Below are 21,793 nucleotides of genomic sequence, written 5' to 3' on the forward strand. Positions count from 1 at the left end.
CCAAGGACACCAGGAGAAAACAGTCTCTGTCTGCCTGTAGAGGGAAATGGGCCAGGCTGCAGGGAGCTGGACATAAGGTACCTGAGTGAAGCAGGGCTGGGGAAAGGCAGAGGAGCTGGGGAGCTCCAGCCTGGAAAGCCTCAGGCTGCAGCCTAGCATTGGGCTAAGAGGTACGGGGGGGTTGCAGCCCGGGGTAGGCCAAGGCAGCAGGTCCAAACCCAACCTTGCCAGTGATGAGTGGCTGATACTGCAGTCTGCCCCAGGGCGCAGGGGCTAGACAATGACTGGCAGTAGCCATATACTGAGGTGAGGTGGGGATAGTGGGTGGGGGTTCCCTGGGAAGGGGAGACCCTAAGACTGAGGGGTTACTGCCAGGGGGCAGCACTCCAGGTAAAAGGGCACCAGGTCCAGGGAGGGACACGGGGGCCAGAGGACAGGTGGATCACAGGCCTGCAGAGGGTGCTCCAGAGCTGGAATGAGCTAATTCCCAGGAGTCACCAGCAGAAGGCGCCACAGGAGTGAGTCCGCACGTCTACAGAGCCGCTGCACTCAGTTGACAGGATAGAGACGTGTCTTAGTTTATGAGCCGCTGCACCCACACACGCTTAGAGAATGGGCAAAAATCAGTCCAAGGACTTGTAATTACTTAGAGAATTGGAATTTTTACACGTGTGATGATCCATCTAAACAATTTCCACTAGAAGGTACCTTCGATTCAAATGGGATCATACATCTTAAAGGTGCTCTCTAAGACACAGAGTGTAGGATTTAAAAAGCATCCAGATGCCTCCCTACCCAAATTATTTTTTGTTAACCTGTTGGCTTCTTTATATCCCCAATTAGTTAAGGCTGAAAGCAATGAGGGATAGGAACCGGTTAATTTGAAAAGGCAGCTTGGTCTAGAGATAAGGAGAAAGCTGTTTTGTGTTCAAGGGAAAGAATTGACACACACCATGCTAAGCATAGAAAATAACAAAATTTAGAGGCTGCAGAGATGGAAAACACAGAGAAAGGAGGAGCCGAGCTTCGTGTCCCTGGAGCCGATGTGGCTTGGGGATGCTGAAGAAGCCGCAGTCTGCCAGCCTGGACTGGAATACCGAGCAAAGCATCTCTGAATGAGATGCCCCAGGAGACCTCAGGGCATAAAAGAACAGCCCTCCCAAGAGCGGAAGCAGGTTGGAGATTGCACAGCGTATCTCTGGACAATCTGTATAATCTCCCGTCCACCTCCCCCCCCCCCCCTTCTCTAGACGTTATACACAGACGTGGCCAGTCTGGACGTATATGTGTGAGTATGAAAGTGGCTTAGGGCTTGCGGCATTAACCTTTTTCTTCCCCTGAGTGATGTGGGAGCATTCCCAACACTCTCTGTTGTTGTTTTATTATTTTATTAATGAAGCTTTAAAATTCAGTCATATGGTGTGTTTTCTTTATCTCCACCCCTACGATCCTGTTTTCTCAGCCTGATCAACTAAGACCCAGGCATATTGGTAACAAAAATCTATCCTTGCAACAAAGCTCGTTGCCAACTCTGTCCACATATCTATTCAGGGGATACTATCATAGGATATAATCACATCAGCCACACTATCAGAGGTTTGTTCACCTGCACATCTACCAATGTGCCAGCAATGCCCCTCTGCCATGTACATTGGCCAAACTAGACAGTCTCTATGCAAAAGAAAAATGACACAAATCAGACGTCAAGAATTATAACATTCAAAAACCAGTTGGAGAACACTTCAATCTCCCTGGCCACTCAATTACATACCTAAAAGTCGCAATATTTCAAGAATAAAACTTCAAAAACAGACTCCAACGAGAGACTGCTGAATTGGAATTAATTTGCAAATTGGACACCATTAAATTAGGCTTGAATAAAGACTGGGAGTGGATGGGCCATTACACAAAGTAAAATTATTTCCCCTTGCTCCCCCCACACACACAGTTCCTCACATCTTCTTGTCAATTGCTGGGAATGGGCCATTTTCATTACCACTACAAACAATTCTTTTTTTTTCTCCTGCTAATAATAACTCACCTTAACTGATCATTCTCCTTATAGTGTGTATGGTAACACCCATTGTTTCATGTTCTCTGTGTGTGTATATATACTCCCCAGGAGTGCAGCCCAAACCAGCTATCATTTACTACCGGCAGTGGTGGGGTAGGATGTTTCGCTCTGAATGTGTTCAGTAACACAAACACTCTTTCCTTGAATAACCTGCCCTTTACCAACAGCTCTCCTTACTCAATCACATCCAATAGCCTCTCTTTCCCTTTTTTTCTAAGCCTTACCCAAACTTTCTTTCATTTTTAAACTTTTCTCACTCTAGTCTTTCAACTTTATTCTCTCAATGTATCCAAGCACAAACACACAAAACACTTCCCCTATTCAAACACACACACACACACAAATTTCAAAATAGCCACCAGCACTAAACTTCGGCACCAATGGAAATGGGGTTTGAGGGCAGGACAAAAGCCCCAAATGGAGCATGAAAACCTGTCAAAAAATGCATGGTGATAAATACTATTGAGGGATATACTACTATTGCTCTACATACTGTGCACTGAAATATAGGTACAATATTTATATTCCAATCAATTTATTTTAGAATTATATAGTAAAAATGAGAAAGGAAGTATTTTTTCAGTAACAGTGTGGCTGCGACACTTTTGCATTTTTATGTCTGATTTTGAAAGCAAGCCATTTTTAAGTGAGGTGAAACTTGGGGGTATGCAAGACAAAAAAATCAGACTCCTGAAAGGGGTACAGCCATCTGATAAGGTTGAGAGCCACTGAGCTACATAATTGCAACCTTAACTGTCAACCATAATTGCAACCTTAATTGTGAAGGGGCTACCTTCCCTCCAGGATATTGCTGCTACAAAATTTCCTGATTAGGTCAGGTGCTCAGCAATTTGCATAAATGAAGCTATCATCGCTGGAGGTAAAATAGGGAAATACCCTTAGCTATCTTATGTTTCAAAACATTATTGTTGTTGGAAATTAACAAATTCCTCAAGGGGATTCACACCCCTTTTGAGAGGAATCCATACTGAATTATGTTGTGAACTCTCTCTGCTGAGATGAAAACAGACGTATGTATGAGTTAGATATATACATGTGTGGGACTTCCAGAAAAAAATTAATTGCTTTGGTACTAGTAAACTGGTGTCTCCTTATGAAAGGGTGTGACCAAAAGAGGGAGGGAACTATACAAAGGTGGGTTTTTACATTGGAAATTCACTTCCTCTAGAATTTTTTATTCCATATTTCTCAATATTTGGAACATACTGATTGGTAGGAATTTTTGAACCACTGTTTTCTTTTGAGCCAGCCTTCTTCAGGCTATATAATGAAGGTTCTCACTTGATGACTTGTCCTACTGCTGGAAACATGAACAGATTCTGTAAGTGAAACTGCTGCACTGGGAACACTGCTTTGAGCCTGGGAAAGATTGCCTATTCACCCATCTTAAACTTCAGTTTTTGTTTTGCATCAGTAGTATACAGCTCAATAGTATTCATCACCATGTATTTTTGACAGGTTTCCATGCCCCATTTAGGGTTTATGTTCTGCCCTCCATCTCAATTTCCATTGGCACCAAATTTGCCAGACCCAAAACCAGATGCTCAGACTGCTGAAACTGCAGGTGATGCTTATTCTATAGGCCTGTACTATCCAGAGTTGAGGGAGAAATTTGGTATTAAGCCTATGCGAGTTCATAACCATAAAACCGTGATGCATGCAATTGTGCGAGCACCTGTGCACGGAATCATTAAGCACGGCCTGAGAGAGATAAAAAATGAGAATTGTCCTGGGTACACCATGGATGTCCCTGGTCAGAGGCATCACAACTGTGTGTACTGGTCTTTAGATGATGTGAACTGTAAAATTAAAGAAATTAGTGGTAGTTTGTGTATGGAGAGTGTGTTAAATGCCATCATCACATTGGGATACACACTACAGTGCCTGTGTTTAACCCAGGACTATTTAGCTCTAGGGCCAGAATTGGTGGACAAGATGACAGAGGCCAAGGACCCAAATAGCATTTTAGATGAAATCAAACCGACAGATAAATGTTTAATGCAAAATGTTGAACGTCTTCTTCATTCAGCAAATTACAAAATCTTGCTAAAAATCCCACTAAGTTAGAGTGTGTTTTGGGAACAAAACAGGCCGTTTTGTAAAATAAAATGTTAGTTGAAAATAACTGTGTGAAGCGTGCTTTTATGGAGTTCAAGGGGTGTGGGCTTTGTCAAAAAGGCAGTAGGTTGCCCCCGTAGTATACACGCAATTAGGTTACAGTTTGTCAACAACAACAAGAGATATATGAGTGGTCTGTTCCTCTAACAAAGGCCCATCCAGCCCTGGTGCTTGTGCATGAGGGATATAGGCTTCTGGGGTGTCTGGACCATTACAAAGCAGCTCCAGAACCCCTCTTAAATCAAACCATCTTCCGCTTTGCTTGTACCTTTTCATTTTCCACCCCAGGCCCTTTGCATTAGGACTTAATCATGACCCCGCTGATTTCAACAATGACTCAGGTCTCTCGTCTACTGTTTCCAATTATTTAATGCTGTACAGCATTTAGAGTTACAGCTTGCATAAAAGTGTTTTATAAAAATAAACAAAAATGCATTTTCTAAGGACTTAGACAAGTTAATAATCAACAAAAATGTAAATGTTGCTTTGCAGGCATTGCGACGAAGTATCTTTAAGTTTCTTTTTGTTAATATTTCTGATAGGCCATAGGACAGGGGAGATAATATCTCCTAAATTGGGAAAGTGCTTCTGAATGACAAACTCTTGCCCATGCTAAAGCATAACTACTAACACAGAATGGCTTCCTACAAAACTGTTTCACTAAAAAAGTTATCAACATTCCCCCTAAAACTCAGGACAGCTTACTTACGCCCCACCCCCACCCCATAACCAGATCTCTGTGACTGTGGGTTTTTTTAAAATTTGTTTATCCTTGGTTTAGATTTAAAAAAAACAGAAAAGAAGAAAAAAAAGGGGCAGTGTAAGACTCCTTATCTCTGGTAAAAAAAAAGGAGAAAAGAAAACCGCAAACTTTTTTTTACATAAGCTAATTTTTTCTTGTGTTTTTTGTATAAATCCAAACTTTAAAAAGCAATCTTGTTTATTTTTTGTTAATTTTTTTTAATTAAAACACATCTGTAAACTCCCCTCAATTGCCAGTTTTCATATGCTTACCCAGTTGCTGTTTTGATACTCTAAAAACAATATTTTTAAAAGGATAGGCTGTATCTTAAGCCTTTTTAGTTCATTAAACTTGTACAAAATATCCCTAAGAGGGGCCTTGTTTTGTTACAGCTCAGTCAATACTGCTTTCTCATGTTAAACTTTAAAAAAAACAAACATAATTCTTCCAATAGGCCTCACTGCACACAGAATATCCTTTAAAAGGTCATGTTATGTTATGTTCCATGTCAGTCAATGCTGTATTTTCATGTTAGATGTTTTTTAAAAAAACCTTTATATAATGAAACACTGCATGTTTAGCAAGTGTTCAAAGTATGGGGGGGGAAATCAAGGGGTGGTGGTGTTCTTCAGAGAGGCTGTCTCTGAGCTTCATGCAGTCACAAAGCAATATTTTGTCTTTTACAATCAGTAAATGAAATAAAATACTTGTTATAACTTTCACAAAGTATCTTTCAATGCATTCTCACCATTTGTTAAAACTTTAACAGTGTTTAAAAAGTAAGGAAAGAATTCTGTGTGAAAAAACAAGCAAACTGAAGGGGTGACCCCTAGAGCCTTGCTAAGGCAGACTATAGTGCATGGATCACTGGCTAGCCTAATTAGTCTTATCTGTTTTAAAATAGAGAAAGCCACAGCTCCAGCCTGTGCTGTATTATTTTAGTAAAATCTATGGACTCAAAATAAACACAGCAGCTTATACCTGTGTCCAGTGATGAGCTGCCAAAATATTAACAACCGGTTCCCTCCTCCTCACCCCATGAGGGGTCATGCCCCCCCACTCCTGTCCCATCCAACCCCCCCATGTTCCTTGACAGCCCCCCCCATGCCCTATCCATCCCCCTTCCCTGTCCCCTGACTGCCCCTTGCCACCCCATCCAACCCCTTCTCTCATTCCTGATGGCACCCCGGGGCCCCTACCCCATCCAACCACCCCTTCTCTCTGTCCCCTGACTGTCCCTGGAATCCCTACCCCTAACTGCCCCCCACTGCCCCATCCAACCCCTGCTCCTTTCTGACTGCCCCCCCAACCCTTGCCCCCATTCAATCCCCCTGTTCCCTGCCCTCTGACTGCTCCAACATTAATCCACCGCCCCGCAACTCCCCTGCCCTCTATCCAACACGCCCTCCCTGATCCCTTACCTTGCTGCCTGGGCTGGGGCTGGGACCCTGACGCCCGGGCAGGAGCCGAGCCCCGCCGCGCCGCCCTGCCGGCCCGACCCCGGGGCAGGCGCCGAGCCCCGCCACGCCACGCCGCCCTGCCGGCCCGACCCCGGGGCAGGACGGATCCGAGCCGCACCGCGCCGCCCTGCCGGCCCGCCCCCGGGGCAGGACGGAGCCGAGCCCCGCCGCGCCGCGCCGCCCTGCCGGACCCCGGGGTAGGAGCCAAGCCCCGCCGCCCAGCCTCACCTCCCCTCCCCCGCCCCAGCTTACCTGCCTCCCTGCCTGCCTGCTGCTTGTTCAGGCTTCCCGCGAACATCTGATTCGCGGGAAGCAGGGGAGGGGGAGGAGAAAGGGGGCGGAGCAGGAGAGGAGGGGAAGTGAGCTTCCGGCGGAGGTTTTGTTAAATAAAGCCCTTATAGAACTGGTTGTCCTGGAACAACCGGTTCTAAAAGGGCTGCTAAATTTAACAATCGGATCGCGTGAACCGGTGCGAACCGGCTCAAGCTCACCACTGCCTGTGTCTCAGCACACGGATTGCAAACATTTAAAATTCTGATAACTCAACAGAAAAATTCATACTTAAATCTAAAAGTCCTAAGAAAATGAAAGCTTAATATAGCTCTCACATGAATTTGTTAAAAGGTGGGAGGAAAATAACTCTCTAATCCATTGGACTACAGAATAAGGGTAATATAAACTAGCTGTCACTAAGGTTCTGTGGTTTTCACTCTAGGGTGTTTTCTACATGCTCTTTTTTTTAATTGAAACACCTGTAAATAAAGGTCTGTGTCTTCATATAGGCTTGTCTTTTAAAGTGTTTATTCCTTTACAAAATTTAATACAATTTTCACTTGTATTTGTTGAAAAGCAGGCAAAAAAGCAGCCTTCTTATCTCTGATCCACTGGCTTACAGAGGCTGTTTTTGCCGACAGCGGCTTTGCTGTTTCAAACCATCCTTACTAAAAAATGACCAGTGCTAGTCTAAAACATAGGGGGAAACTTTTTTTATCACTATATATTACTTTTATAAACAGGTTTTGTGCGTTTTAACCCTGTATTGTTTCTGCATGCTCACTTTTTATTAAAACACCTATGCCAAAGGGTTAAATGAAAAATTGTTTCTTCAGATAGGCTTGTTTTTCAAAGTGGTCTGTGGGTTTAACCCTGGGTTGTTTCTGCATGCTCTTTTATTGAAACACTCCTGAAAATAAAGGGATGTGTTTTCATATAGGCTTGTCTTTTCAAGTAATTATAAAGCAGAGCTTTATTCCTTTACAAAACTTAATGTAACTTTTACTTGCATTTGTTAAAAAGTTTAGGAAAGAGGCAGCCTTCTTATCTCTAATCCACTAACTCACAGAGGCTGTTTTTACTAAAGAGGGGCTTTGCTGCAGCTTCAATTGGTGCTTTCTAAAAAGTAGTCCATGTTAATTTTAAGAGGTTTTCTCTCTGTTTTAGACTGTTCATTACTAAAAGCTTATGGTTTTAACTTTTATTAAAGCCCCTATGTAAAAGGCCTATGTGGTGAGAAAAATGCTTGTGGTCTGCTTTTTTAAATAAGAATAAGACAGTGGTGGGGGGAGGATTTAGTGTGGGGAGAAAAGAGAGATGGCTCTTGTTTAAAAATCTTGGGACTCTAGGATTGGTTCAGGAAAATGAATTCTATGACGCTGCTGTAGAACAACATCTGATTGTTCCGATCCAAAGGCAGTGATAACAAGTCTGAGGGAGAGTAAGCCTGGGACGTTGGTTCATTCAGCAAAAAGGCTTGGAATGGTAAGATCTCTCCCTCTCTGATTCAACCACATGCTGTCTATCTTTGCCCTTTGCAAAAGGGCTCTCTTTTCCCTTTTCTTGCCCTGGTCTCTCTTTTAACCTCTCTTTATATGTTTCTCTTATATTTAACTCTTTTTAAATGCTTTTTTTCTTAACCTACCCTTGTATGTAATAGTTTAAATGCTTTTCTATTATCTTTTTTATCATATGCTTACTAAGCAGGCTCTGCCTTAGTAAATTCCTTTTTTAAACCTAGTTTTCAATATTATTTAATGTTTTAAAATGTTCTTTTTTTAACTGACCCTGATATTTACTGTTTTAAATGTGTTTTTCTTAACCTGCCTTTCTAGTTTTTACCATATGTTTACTAAACAGGGTTTGCCTTAGTTAATTCCCTTTTTAAAACCTAGTTTTCAATATTTTTAATTTTTTAATGCTCTTTTTAAACCTAGCCTGATATTTAATACACCTTTTACATTTATTTCAAAATTTTCTATTCTTTAATAACCTGCCAAACTAAGCATTTAAAATCATCTCTCCTTACTCAAACTCACAAAAAAAATTCTTACATAACTTGCCTCTCTTCTTTCAAACTAGCCCTTTAAAAACAAAAATCTCCTTTTTTTCCCTCTAAGTTCTCTTTCTATTTTTTAATAACCTACCAAACTAGACCTTTAAAAGCATCTCTCCTTACTCAACCTCATCATATAACCTTTCTTTCCTTTTCTACTCTAAACTTTACCCAGACTCTCTCTTTTTAATCTTTAAACTCTCATTCTATTCTTTCAACCTTTTTCTCTAAATGTATCAAAGCACAAACACAAAACACTCCCTCTATTCAAACATTAAAAAAAATCAAAATGGCCAACTGCTCCAAACCAGTAAAAAATACATGGTGATGAATACTATCAAGGCCTATACTACTTACATCTTTCTCTTTGTCATCTCATACATTTCTTTCCCTCTTCTTTTCAGACAGTTATGGTTTTGGATTTGTTTTTCAGTGCCACTTTCTGCTCTGTAAGGGTTCATTCCAAATGCCATTGAAATTGATGAGAAGATTCCCAATACTTTCCATGAGCCTTGGATCATGCTCTAATGGTAACTAGTGTGGTGTGGGTTGTTGTTGGTTTGATGTTGGGTTTTTTGTTTGTTTTTTTTGTTTTTGTTTTGAGAGAGAGAGAAAGAGAATGCATACCCATCTATGTGGGTATTTTATGGTACAATTAGGTCATCAAGGGCCTGATCCTGAACCATTGAAAGTAATGGGAATTTTGTCGTTAACTTCAATTGGGGCAGAATCAGACCCTGACGTTGTAAATACATTTATTGTCATGAACGTTGTGTAATCTTGTCAGAGAGTGCACTAAGATGTTGGGGGACCCTGTAACAGGTTGGGACTCACCACCTGGCACCTCCTGCTGGTGACTCCGGGAATTAGCTCTGTCCAGTGGAGCGCCTCCTCCTGGTGGTGTCCCTTCCGTCGTTCTGCCCTCTGTTGCTATCTCTGGACCCACGTTGCTGCCTGCTTGGCAGCGTCCTCTTTGAGGCCACTGCCCTCCGGCAGTGCCCCTTAGTCCATCTGCACCCCGTTCTGGGGGTAGGTGATCAGCAGTCCCACACTCCACTCACCATGTCCAACCGCCCTCTGAGTCCAATCCCTCTTGTCAGGGATCTGGCGTAGTACAATGGCCACTCCCTATGGCCAATGGCTTGGTGTACTGCAAGGGAGGTGGGGGGGGACCCAGGACTGCCCACTACTCTGGGTCCCGGCCCAGGGACCCTCTGGTGGCAGCCTCACTGTCCTCCTTCTCTCCCCTCATCTGTCTGCTTCCCTGGGCCGCTTCCCCGACAGCCCCTTGCACCCGTTAGTCCCTTCCCTTCAGGGCCTGTAGCCTGGCAGCTATGGGCTCAAGCTCTCTAGCCTCCCCGAGCCATGGCCAGCACTGCACTGTCCATGGTGCTAATCTCTACCCTTGGAGTCTGACCTTCCCCTCTCAAAGGTCTGGGACAGACTGCTCCCTTCCTGAGCAGCCTTTATATATGTCTGAGCCTGGCCCTGATTGGCTGTCTCCAAACTGGGTTCTGATTGGCTCCCCATAAGCCCTTTTCTGATTGGCTCCCTGTCTGCGCAGGCACCCTGGCCCATTCTCACAGGGAGTGGGGTAGTCTGCCCCACTACAGAACCATTTACAATTTCTCTACTCTCTTCAAAGCTGTGGCACAAATCAAGGACAATATTCAAATGCCAGGGATGATTCCATGAGATTCCTCATGTTCTTGACTTTTGTAGGATCAGTGTTTAAAGCAAGTCACATTATTCAAAGGAAATTTTTGACAGTTTTATTTCCTGAGTGAAATTGGTGCCCATTTCAGAAGGAAAAAAAAGGGGGGAGATTTTATTCTGTAGTTATTTGGGTAATTAGTTTGTACTTGAAATTCAGGGCTGGTTTCCTTCACACCCTTATCTGGATTTTAGCTCTGCTGTGGACTGGTTTGTGTATTTCAGTGATGCCACTTGCCATCTGGATTTCAGAGAATGAGTTTGCTTCACTGACTGCATCATTCATTCACTGCACCATGCTTTTCTTTGTGCATATGTCCCCAGTGTGTTCCAGGCTGTTTCTCCTTGTGGCTGTACTATGGTCTGAGAGTTTCTCTAGATTTCCAGAACCTTGCCTTGATGATCCTGACTACGATGAGCTGGTGAAGATTGCAGAAAACGGGCTTGGAAAGACAGCACATCCAGTGGAGGTGGTCATTGTAGGGGCAGGCATAAGTGGACTCACTGCTGCCAAACTGCTCAGAGATGCTGGTCACATGGTAATTCTATGCACAGAGAGGTGTCAGAGCAAGGCAGGGAGTCAGTGCTGCCTTGAGTATTTTTCATTATTTCTTTTGTGAGGAATAAAGGTTATTAGGCTAAAGAATGATTAAAAATGAAAAAGGGGATTTCACACACAAGGAAGGAAGGAAGGAAGGAAGGAAGGAAGGAAGGGCTCACTGACAAAGGAAGAGATTTTTCAAAGGCAATAATGGGACTTTAGATGCCGAACTCCCATTGTATTTCAATACGATTTAGGCTTCCTCTTCCCATTTCTGTTTTGGAACATTTCCCTGAACCTTCGTTAATTTAAAGCTGAAGGATTTACAGTAACTATCGTAAGAAATAGAAAAAGGAACAAATCCCCAAAAAGCTACATTTTCAAAATAACCCCATCCATTATAAAGTGGCAAGTTACAGGAATATTGTTTCAAATTCAAATATCTGTACAGGGCATACATTCTCTCACAGAAATCTAAGCATGGGAGAATTGATATGCTATTCGTAGCCTTCACTCTGCCTTCTTTTTATCTTCTTTACATGCCACAAACAACAGGGCTGAATTTCAGTCCAGTGGAGAAATACCTTTAAATTATCTTCACCCCTGCATAGAGGAGTCAGTGCAAGACTTATGAACTATTTAACTTCCACATAAATCCATTTGTCTTTAAGGCCAGGATGTACATAGAAGCCTAGGGAGCTGTAAATCCCAGTCTAAGCTCTTTGTGAACTCCAGTCACCCTGATTCTATGGAAAACTTCTAGACAAAATGTTCAAACTTGGGTGCTTAAAGTTAAGCAACTACAGGAAGGTTACCCAAAGCACAACAGCAGTTATGTGCAGCATCTATCTGTGCTTTCGAAAATCTTCCCTCTAAATCCTTATACCAGCATGTAAGGCCCAGACCTTGCCTTCACTACAAATTCTATTTGTATTCCAGCAGAGCCGCCTAGTTTAGATGCAGCTTATGTTGACAGAAGGAGTTTTTTTCTGTCAGTATGATAATGCCACCTCTCTAAATGACATTAGCAATGTCAACAGAAGCACTGTTGTGCTGTCACAGCTATGTTTATACTGGGTTTTTTGCCTGGGGTGTGTGCTGTTTTCATACCCCTGACCAACACAGCTAGGCTGACAACACCTGGGACCGTAGAACTGGCTTTCAGATTTTTTTAGACACACTCAGATTTGGCATCACTCTGCTCCCATTGACTGCAGTAGGTGCAGTTCAACCAACACGGAGCACTTTTGAAAATCACACCTTAAAGAAATGGGTGCAATTTTCAGAGGTGCAATGTACCTAACACCTTTATTGATTGAGTTAGGAACTGGTGGGTGCAGAGACATCAGGGCACTTATTTATTTGCCTGAATGTAGATTCAGTTGCCTAATTTTAGTGACCAAGGTTTGAAAGTTTTGTACTTTGCACCTGCTTGTCCCATTTTCCATGCTTGTTCTAGGTTACAGTTCTGGAAACCAGCGGTCGTGTAGGAGGACGAGTCAGGACCTATCGAGATGACACACAAAATTGGTACGTGGAGTTGGGAGCCATGCGTTTGCCAAGCACCCACAGGTAATACAGTTTCCACTCCTCAGCCATGTAAGTTGTTCAAGAAAGGAACAGCCCAGTTGTGCAGGATTCTGCTATGGTTAACAATGAGATCAAGCATCCTAAAAGAACTTGCTGACTAGTGTCATTGACATGGGTGGGATCTGGCCAGTAGTAAACAATGCACTCAGCAATAAGTGTTTTCAGGATTAGGCCCAAATTATGGAACTGATCATTAGTAAGAGCATGACTGAATTTCCATGAAACCATCAGAAAAACTCCCATTGATCTTAATGGAAGTTGTATCAAGCCCTGAGTCAGAATAAAGCCAGATAATAGATATTGGCTGTTCATTAGCCAAAATTATTTAAACTGAGTTGCACTATTTCATAAAACACTTTACCCAATGGTTTTGAGAGGAAGTATATGAACAAGAATAGAATAGAATATTTTTTCAGTACAATTATATGGAACAAATGCTTATTAAAAAAACAAACACAAAAACCAGTGTGATAAATATACCCTGACTTCAAGGGAAACTACCATGAACTCAAATTACAATTTAGAAACAGAACAGCCAGATGGGATTATTATGTACAACAGCTGTAGTTACCAGTTAATGGGCCAGTCAGTCAGCTACTACATACCAGGTATCTCCATTTCAGTCAATGGAACTACACCTGTTTACACTGGGATCAGGATCTATCAATTGATCTATCTAGCTATCATTTATCTATCTATCATATTCCTACAGCATGAAGAACATCTGTTGGAGTCAGGAAGTTTCAGGAAGGGAACGAGACAAATCACATATTTACCTTACTATTTTTATAGCCAGAGGAGCATATAACTTGTTTTCATATTTTTTGACTCTCCCCTTTCTTTCTTTTCCAGAATTGTTCGTGAATTTATTAGGCAATTTGACCTTAAGCTAAACAAGTTCTCTCAGACGGATGACAACGCCTGGTATTTGGTTAATGGTGTCAGGACCAAAGCTGGGAAGGTCAGACAGAACCCTGATATCTTGAATTATACTGTGGCTCCCTCAGAGAAAGGCAAATCTGCTAAGGAACTTTATGTTGGAATTCTGCAGAAGGTATGTTTATTGGTCGATTGTATAAAGGAAAGTAAATTACCAGGCCTGATTCTGAAAAATGGCCCTAACTTGTACTGCAGCACAGGAGGTCTCTTCTTCTGTAGTATGTGCTGGTCTCCCCGTCTCTTTTCCCAACACATCCCTTCTCAACACCATTCCAATCAGAATACATTTTGTGTCAGGGGAAATCTAGCCTGCTGCCTTAATATAGCTATAATTCCCCTTACTGTGCCATGAAGGGGATTTACCAGGCAGATTATCTGGCCTTGGTTCCCTTTCACTTTCACCCATGTGAACCAGGAGTAACGACAAGTGATCTCTCTCCCCCACACACACGCCCCTGAAAAGAAACATCTGTTTTTGTTTCCTACACAGTGAATTTGGAATCAAATCCTGCCATTTAACTACAGCAGAGCTGGAGACTATGCCATGCAGCTCAGTTCCATTCAGTGGGGTCTCATGGATACACACAGGAATTAGGGTCTAGTAGATAGGGCATTGCACTAGGACTCAGGAGATGTGGGTTCAGTTGCTGCCATAGCTATGTGCTCTGTAAAATGGAGCTGATTCTTTCCTACCTCAAAGGAGTATTTTGGGAATAAAATCCATCAGTGATTATGAAGCCTGCAGATATCATGCAAATACCTAGGTAGTTAGATAGGATAACAGAATTTGGTCCAGTGCTTTTGTGAACATATTTCTCTTTCTGTCTATGAATGTTTCCATGCATGGTTCCAACACAGGCCTTAGACCAGTTCCAGAATCTAGATTGTGGAGCATTGCGGGATCAGTATGACTCCTTTTCCACCAAGGTAATGGATATGGGCCTTCGAGTACCTTTAAATCCAAAAGATAATGGAAAGTCTGAAATTATTGCTCTGAAAGAGGTATAAAATGCACCTGTTTATCCTGATGAAACCTAATGATGCCAGTTTTCATGTCGAGGTTGTCCTTTATTCAAAGCACCAATAAAATAATGAGGGAAAACATCATATTGTGAAACTCTGCACAGTCTATTGGGATTGGCTTCTCCTTTTGGCAGCCTCAGTGGGCAGGGTTTTGTTTGTAGCCAAGATTATGGGAAATAAAGGACTGAGTGCCAGAAATTTCTTATTTCCTTCAATTATTATTTTAATATTGTTATGCTGGAAGGTATTAATGGTGGCAATCAAACATATCTTTGGTCTATAGTTAGCCACAGACCTGGTTAAAGTAGATGGGCATGCTAAACACATTTCACTCAGGTTAAATGGAAGAAGCAATTAAGCTCCTTTCTGGAGTTAGATAGTTAGAGGCAGTGGAAGCCACTACCCAAGGCAGTATCAGGCTTCATGGGTAGGCCAATCATAAACTAAGCTGTAGGGATTGAGGGTTTCCCTAGGATTGATTGCAGAGGTTAGACGCTTGATTGTTTGCAGCTGTGTCTGTGTGTGAGAGGGGGAGAAATCCAGGAGAAAGAGAGAGTAGCAGTGGTTAACATGGCCCTTTGAGGAAAACAAAGGACAGAGCTTCTTTTGGTCACAGTATTTGCTGGAAAGGCAGACTTGCATTGCCGAGCAGGGACATTGCCTCCTGTTGACTGTTTCTACTCTGTTCAGGGAAACAGGACTTTGTAGCCTTTCTTTTTAAATAGACAGGATTGCACCAAAGAAAGACCTGACTCATATCCTCAATCTCTCCTTCAAAGAGAAAGAACCAGGCAAGGCCTTGGATATTGGCAATGGCTCAGACCAAAAAGGGGCAACAATATCATCATCATATAAAACTTGAAAATAACCATTTATCTTCTCCTTCCTCATGGTAGTCAAATCTTTCCCCAAGGATACCTCCACAATGTGCTTCTTGTGCCTAAAGGGAGAACAACTTTCCTCCCCTCCCAGGAGTACTTGATTAAAGAAGGGAAATTAAGCCATGGGGCTGTACAGATGATCGGAGACTTGATGAATGAGGAAGCTGTATTCCACAGGTCATTTCTTAACTCTCTCATGGAGTTTAATATCTTCTTTCATGAAGACGGGTGAGAAACAAATGTATTTAAATTGCAAGGTCTGTGGGGCATGGCTACATCTTTTCATTCTACGTGTGTGGACTTTACCTAGGACAATGGGGCCCTTGACTGTTGCCCTCTAGGGGTACATCTACATTGCCAGTGGGCTGCCCATGGCAGTGAGTCTCCTAGGCCAGGTTGAGAGATTTAGGCTAGTGGGGATTTTACTAGCACTGTACAAATAGCTGTGTAGACAGCGCTCTGAAGTTGCAGCTTGGGCTGGAGCTCAGGCTCTGTAGTCTCGGGAGACGGGTGGCCTTGAGAGCCCGAGTTCCAGCCCAAGCGACAACTTGAAAGCACTGTCGGCACAGCTATTTCTACAGTGCTCCTGAGAGCCCCACTAACCTGAGTCTCTCGACCAGGGCTGGGAGTCTAGCTGCCACCGGCAGTGTAGATGTACCCTTTGTATGACTGCAATGTGAGTAAATAACTACATAAATAATATCCTTTTCCTTGTAGTTGATAGGGGAAGAGGCAAACACTCCAGCTTACCAATGGGAAACACCACTTGTGGCAGTTAGAGTGTGCAGAGACAAGCACTGTCTGTTATCGATTGGGTCACATTGTCAGCAATATACTCCTTGATTCCTTAATTTGGGCCATAATTTTGACTCACCCTGTGTAGCACAGTCTGAATTCCCCTCCGGGGAGGTCTGTGTCTCACTTACGCCTCAGTTCCCCCTTCTGTAAAATGACAATAATAAACTTTTTTGGTCTGCCTTGTCTAGCTGGACCATACACTCTTTGAGGCAGGATCTGTCTCAGACACAGACCTTACCTCAGGGGGCCCTACTTTATTGTCCTTAAAAGCAATTGTAATACTGCTACTAATGTAAATCTTTCACCCGTCACTTCTTGTTTCTTTCAGTTTTGATGAGATCACAGGGGGATTCGACCAATTGCCCCACTCCTTCTACCAGTCTGTGCCTGGAGTTGTCCAGCTGAACTGCACAGTAGAGCACATAATATCCAAGGGTGACAAGGTCCAAGTATTGTACCATAGTGCAACTGACACATGTAGCCCCTCCTTCATGATGGCTGACTACGTCCTTGTCACAGCCACAGCAAAAGCCACAAGACTTATCAAATTTATGTCACCACTTTCCTCCAGTAAGACCCATGCCCTGCGCTCCATTCACTATGCCAGCGCCACCAAGGTTGCCTTGGCCTGCACTGAAAAGTTCTGGGAGAAGGACGGGATTCGAGGTGGGCCGTCAGTCACAGATCGCCCTTCCAGATTCATCTACTATCCCAACCACAACTTCTCTAGTGGGGTGGGGGTGATTGTGGCTTCCTACACATGTAACAATGATGCTGAATTCTTTCTTTCCATGAGTGACGAGAAGTGCATCAATGTGGTGCTGGAGGACCTGGCAGAAATCCACAAGGTATCTAAGGACCACCTCCGGTCCATCTGTAATAAACACGTGATATATAGATGGAACCTGGACAAACATTCCATGGGAGCATTTGCCTCGTTTACCCCCTACCAGTTTGCTAACTATTCTGGGCCTTTGTTTCAGAATGAAGGGAGGGTCCACTTTGCAGGAGAACACACAGCCCAGCCTCATGCCTGGATCGACACTGCTATGAAATCTGCTGTGATAGCAGCAAGGAACATCCACAGGGACAGCTATGCGTTGTGGGGGAAACATCAGCTGCTGAAGCAGCAAGAACAACAAGAGCAGAAGCAGGAAAAGGTTGACTCAGTTTAAAAAGTTGAACTTTAATTGCTTTGTGGGTGTTTAAGGAAGGCACAACTGCACCGGACACTGAGGAGGGAATTAGAAACTGCACTGCTAATCTCCTTCCCAGGGACAGATCCTCAACTGGTGTAAATTGGTTTATTTCATTGAAGTCAATAGCGCTAAACCACTCAAGACCAGTAGAGGATCTGGCCCCTAATCCGGTGTATGTAAATTGAGATTGTTTTGTCTCCTTTGAAATATTAAATAGAACTACTACAGTATAGAAATCATTGGTTTCATTAATCAAAATCATTATTGATCAAATACAAAGCACTAGCCTGTTCTTTATAAATAGAAAAAAATATATTCTTCTGTAGCATTGTAGAGGTGCGGACTCACCCCTGCGGCGCCTCCTGCTGGTGACTTCTGGGAATTAGCTCGATTCAGCTCCGGAGCGCCCTCTGCAGGCTGGTGATCCACCTGTCCTCTGGCCCCTGTGTCCCTCCCTGGACCCGGTGCCCTTTTACCTGGGGTACTGCCCCCTAGCAGTAATCCCCTCACTCTTAGGGTCTCCCCTCCCTGGGGAACCCCCACCCACTATCCCCACCTTTTCTCAGTATATGGCTACCGCCAGTCATGGTCTAGCCCCCATGCCCTGGGGCAGACTGCAGTATCAGTCTACTCATCACTGGCAAGGTTGGGTTTGGACTTGCTGCCTTGGCCTACCCCTGGGTTGCCCTCTGCAACCCCCAGTACCTTTTAGCCCAATGCTAGGCCACAGCCTGGGGCTTTCCAGGCTGGAGCTCCCCAGCTCCTCAGCATGTCCCCAGCCCTGCTCCCCTCAGGTACTTTGTCTCTAGCTCTCTGCAGCAAGGCCCATCCTCCTCTACAAACAGAGAGAGAGTCTTCTGTCTGCCCCTGGCTTCTCTGCCTTTATAGGGTCAGCTGAGTCTGTTTGGGATGTGGCCCCAGCTGCAGCCACTTCCCCCAATCAGCCCAGCCTAAAAGCTGCTTTCTCCAGCCACAGCCCCCTCCCAGGGCTGTTTTTACCCCTTCAGGGCAGGAGCTGGGATCCAACCTGCTACAAGCATCCTATCAATAAAGGAATAGATGGAAATAATCCAATATTGCTTTATTTTGTTCTTTAGTTGTAAACTATGACATTTTGCAGTAGTGATGCTATGAAATAGGTAAGGCGGAGAGAACAGCTTATTCCTAAACCAATTCTAGTCAGTTGCACTTTTCAAAACATGTTTCTAACATGCAGATAAACAAAACCAGGCATGCACTGATGGCGTTAAATCCTGGGCCCTGACTAGACTAGAATTGTTGATCATGTTATCACTCAGGTTGATTGAAATGTGGGGTGAACTCCCATGATGCTGAATGCAAATATAGATACTCCCCAGATGGATGGATGTTGGTCATGGTTCAATTTAGAGTTCAGGAACCAGATCGGGAAAAAATGTTTGTGTCATTGAACAAACAAGGGCACAAATTTTAGTCTAGACAGGGCCCTCTGGGTGATTTCTTTTTAAAGAAAATGTGAATTAAACATTTTCAGATGTTGATGAGGTACATGAGTGTGAAATAAGCCGTTTCTCTGCCACTGCAGGATTTGTTTTGAGAACGGGTTCATCCTGAAACTGAGCATGTAATTTGGCTACTGATCCTCTCATGGAATAGAATTTCACTCCGGGCCTGATACTACCACACTTCCTTGTCTTATGTAATATCTAAGTCCTGGTCTGCTCTATAAAATTAGGTCATCATTACTAATCCACATGCCTGATTGGCTTAGTTAAGGCAACCCAAGTCTCCAAGTAGGCAGCACTAGGGCGACTGAGGAATTCTTCTGTTGACCTAACTACCACCTCTTAGGTAGTGGGTTTATGTACACCAGTGGGAGAATCCCTCCATTTGGTATAAATTATGTCTACAGAGAAGAGCTACAGAGATGACACTGTAGCATTTCAAGGGCAGAGAAGACATTTTCTGATTAGCCCCACGGAGCACAAGATTGAGCAGTTGCTCACACAGAACATAAAAATGGCCATACTGGGTCAGACCAAAGGTCCCTCTCTTCTGAGGGGGACAGTATCCTGTCTTCTGACAGTGGCCAATGCCAGGTGCCCCAGAGGGAATGAACAGAACAGCTAGACATCAAGTGATCCATCTCCTGTCACCCATTCCCAGCTTCTGGCAAACAGAGGCTAGGGACACCATTCCTGCCCATCCTGACTAATAGCCATTGATGGGACCTATCCTCCATTCATTTATCTAGTTCTTTTTTGAACCCTGTTATCATTTTGACCTTCACAAAATGTATTGGACAATGGGATGTTCTGATAACAGGCTGTTCTCAAAAATCTCAGCTTGTTAAAGTATTTAGAACAATCAGGAGATACTACAGCAAAATATTTCCAATCCCAATCCTTGGGGGATCAGTTCTGGAGTTTTAACACAGATATCAGCAATAATAAATGTAATAATGATAATTACTCCAGCCAGGACAGGTTAGGCATTTTAGAACTCACTACTCAAAGAATTAAATGTAAGCATAAGAGAGAATAAAATGATGATATGCACAGACCAGTCAAAAAACTAAAACAACAGCACTGTGATCCTTAGCGAACTTTGAAAGAATAAAATTACAGAGAATATATGTGCCTGTGCATTGCGACAGGAAGTACCAAGAAGTAACAACAAAAATAATATAAGTGTGTGTGTGTGAGAGAGAGAGATAGAGAGAGTGTGGCTGTTTGGGGGACTGTGAGGGAGACTGTGTGTGTGAGAGAGAGAGAGCGTGTGAGTGTGTGTCTGTTGGGGGGTGACATAGACTGTGTGTGTGCATGTGTGAAAGAGTGTGTTGGGGAAGTGTGTGAGAGATTGTGTGTATGTGAGAAACAGAGTGTGGGATGGGGCTTGGAGGAGTGTGCGAGAGAATGCATGTGGGTTGGGGATGTGTGAGAAAGCATGCGTGTGAGAGAGTGTGTATGTGCGAGACAGCATGTGTGTGTTTTGAGGGGAGTATGTGACTCTGTGTGTGTGTGTGTGTGTGTTGCAGGGAGTGTGTGACAGAGTGTGTATATGAGGTCACACCCAGAGTGTCTGTGTATAGCAGCAGCCCTGGTCCCACACACATGGACCCCAGCCCTCTGCTAGCAGCACACCATTTTAACTCCTCTGGCATCCACCAGCCTTGGTTACAACCAGCAAGATGACCCCAACACACTCCCAGTGCCAAATTTCCCCCAAATTGTATGCCCCGTAATATCCAGCCCTCTTGGATAGTTTGGAGAAATGATCAGGTTTGTTTGTTGTTTTGAAGACACAGCTTATTAAATTAACTGGGCATAAATACACCCTTGCCTTTAATGAGTCAGTTTATGGCATGAATGAAACAAATTTATTAACAAAATAGACATAGGATTAAGTGAGTTCAAGTATAAGGAATAAAGCTAGAAAGAGTTACAAGCAAAATATTCTTCAAAAAGTCTAAACTTAATCTAGCAAGATGCATAGAATCATAGAATCATAGAATCTCAGGGTTGGAAGGGACCTCAGGAGATCATCTAGTCCAACCCCCTGCTCAAAGCAGGACCAAACCCAACTAAATCATCCCAGCCAGGGCTTTGTCAAGCCTGACCTTAAAAACCTCTAAGGAAGGAGATTCCACTACCTCCCTAGGTAACCCATTCCAGTTCTTCACCACCCTACTAGTGAAAAAGTTTTTCCTAATGTCCAACCTAAACCTTCCCCTCTGCAACTTGAGACCATTACTCCTTGTTCTGTCATCTTCCACCACTGAGAACAGTCTAGATCCATCCTCTTTGGAACCCCCTTTCAGGTAGTTGAAAGCAGCTATCAAATCCCACCTCATTCTTCTCTTCTGCAGACTAAACAATCCCAGTTCCCTCAGCCTCTCCCCATAAGTCATGTGCTCCAGCCTCCTAATCATTTTTGTTGCCCTCTGCTGGACTCTCTCCAATTTATCCACATCCTTCTTGTAGTGTGGGGCCCACAACTGGACACAGTACTCCAAATGAGGCCTCACCAGTGCTGAATAGAGGGGAATGATCACATCCCTCGATCTGCTGGAAATGCCCCTACTTATACAACCCAAAATGCCATTAGCCTTCTTGGCAACAAGGGCACACTGTTGACTCATATTCAGCTTTTCGTCCACCGTAACCCCTAGGTCCTTTTCTGCAGAACTGCTGCCCAGCCATTCGGTCCCTAGTCTGTAGCAGTGCATGAGATTCTTCCGTCCTAAGTGCAGGACTCTGCACTTGTCCTTGTTGAACCTCATAATATTTCTTTTGGCCCAATCCTCTAATTTATCTAGGTCACTCTGTATCCTATCCCTACCCTCTATCGTATGTACCACTCCTCCAAGTTTAGTGTCATCTGCAA

General features: G+C 43.5%; 1 protein-coding gene across 1 annotated transcript in view; it reads left to right on the plus strand.

Moving 5' to 3' along the window:
* The window catches only part of LOC120383102 (L-amino-acid oxidase-like), a gene marked incomplete at its 3' end in the record, with an annotated part of 40,932 nt that overhangs the window by 14,517 nt on the left and 4,622 nt on the right, over window positions 1-21,793 (plus strand). Inside the window, exons 2-7 of the mRNA XM_039500727.1 lie at window positions 10,782-10,996; window positions 12,458-12,570; window positions 13,441-13,642; window positions 14,386-14,454; window positions 15,523-15,659; window positions 16,558-17,326. Of these exons, the coding sequence (XP_039356661.1) occupies window positions 10,782-10,996; window positions 12,458-12,570; window positions 13,441-13,642; window positions 14,386-14,454; window positions 15,523-15,659; window positions 16,558-17,326 (1,505 nt within the window). The remainder of the gene's footprint in view (window positions 1-10,781; window positions 10,997-12,457; window positions 12,571-13,440; window positions 13,643-14,385; window positions 14,455-15,522; window positions 15,660-16,557; window positions 17,327-21,793) is intronic.

Source organism: Mauremys reevesii, linkage group 15 (genome assembly GCF_016161935.1).
Source record: "Mauremys reevesii isolate NIE-2019 linkage group 15, ASM1616193v1, whole genome shotgun sequence".
In the NCBI taxonomy this organism is placed as follows: domain Eukaryota; kingdom Metazoa; phylum Chordata; order Testudines; family Geoemydidae; genus Mauremys; species Mauremys reevesii.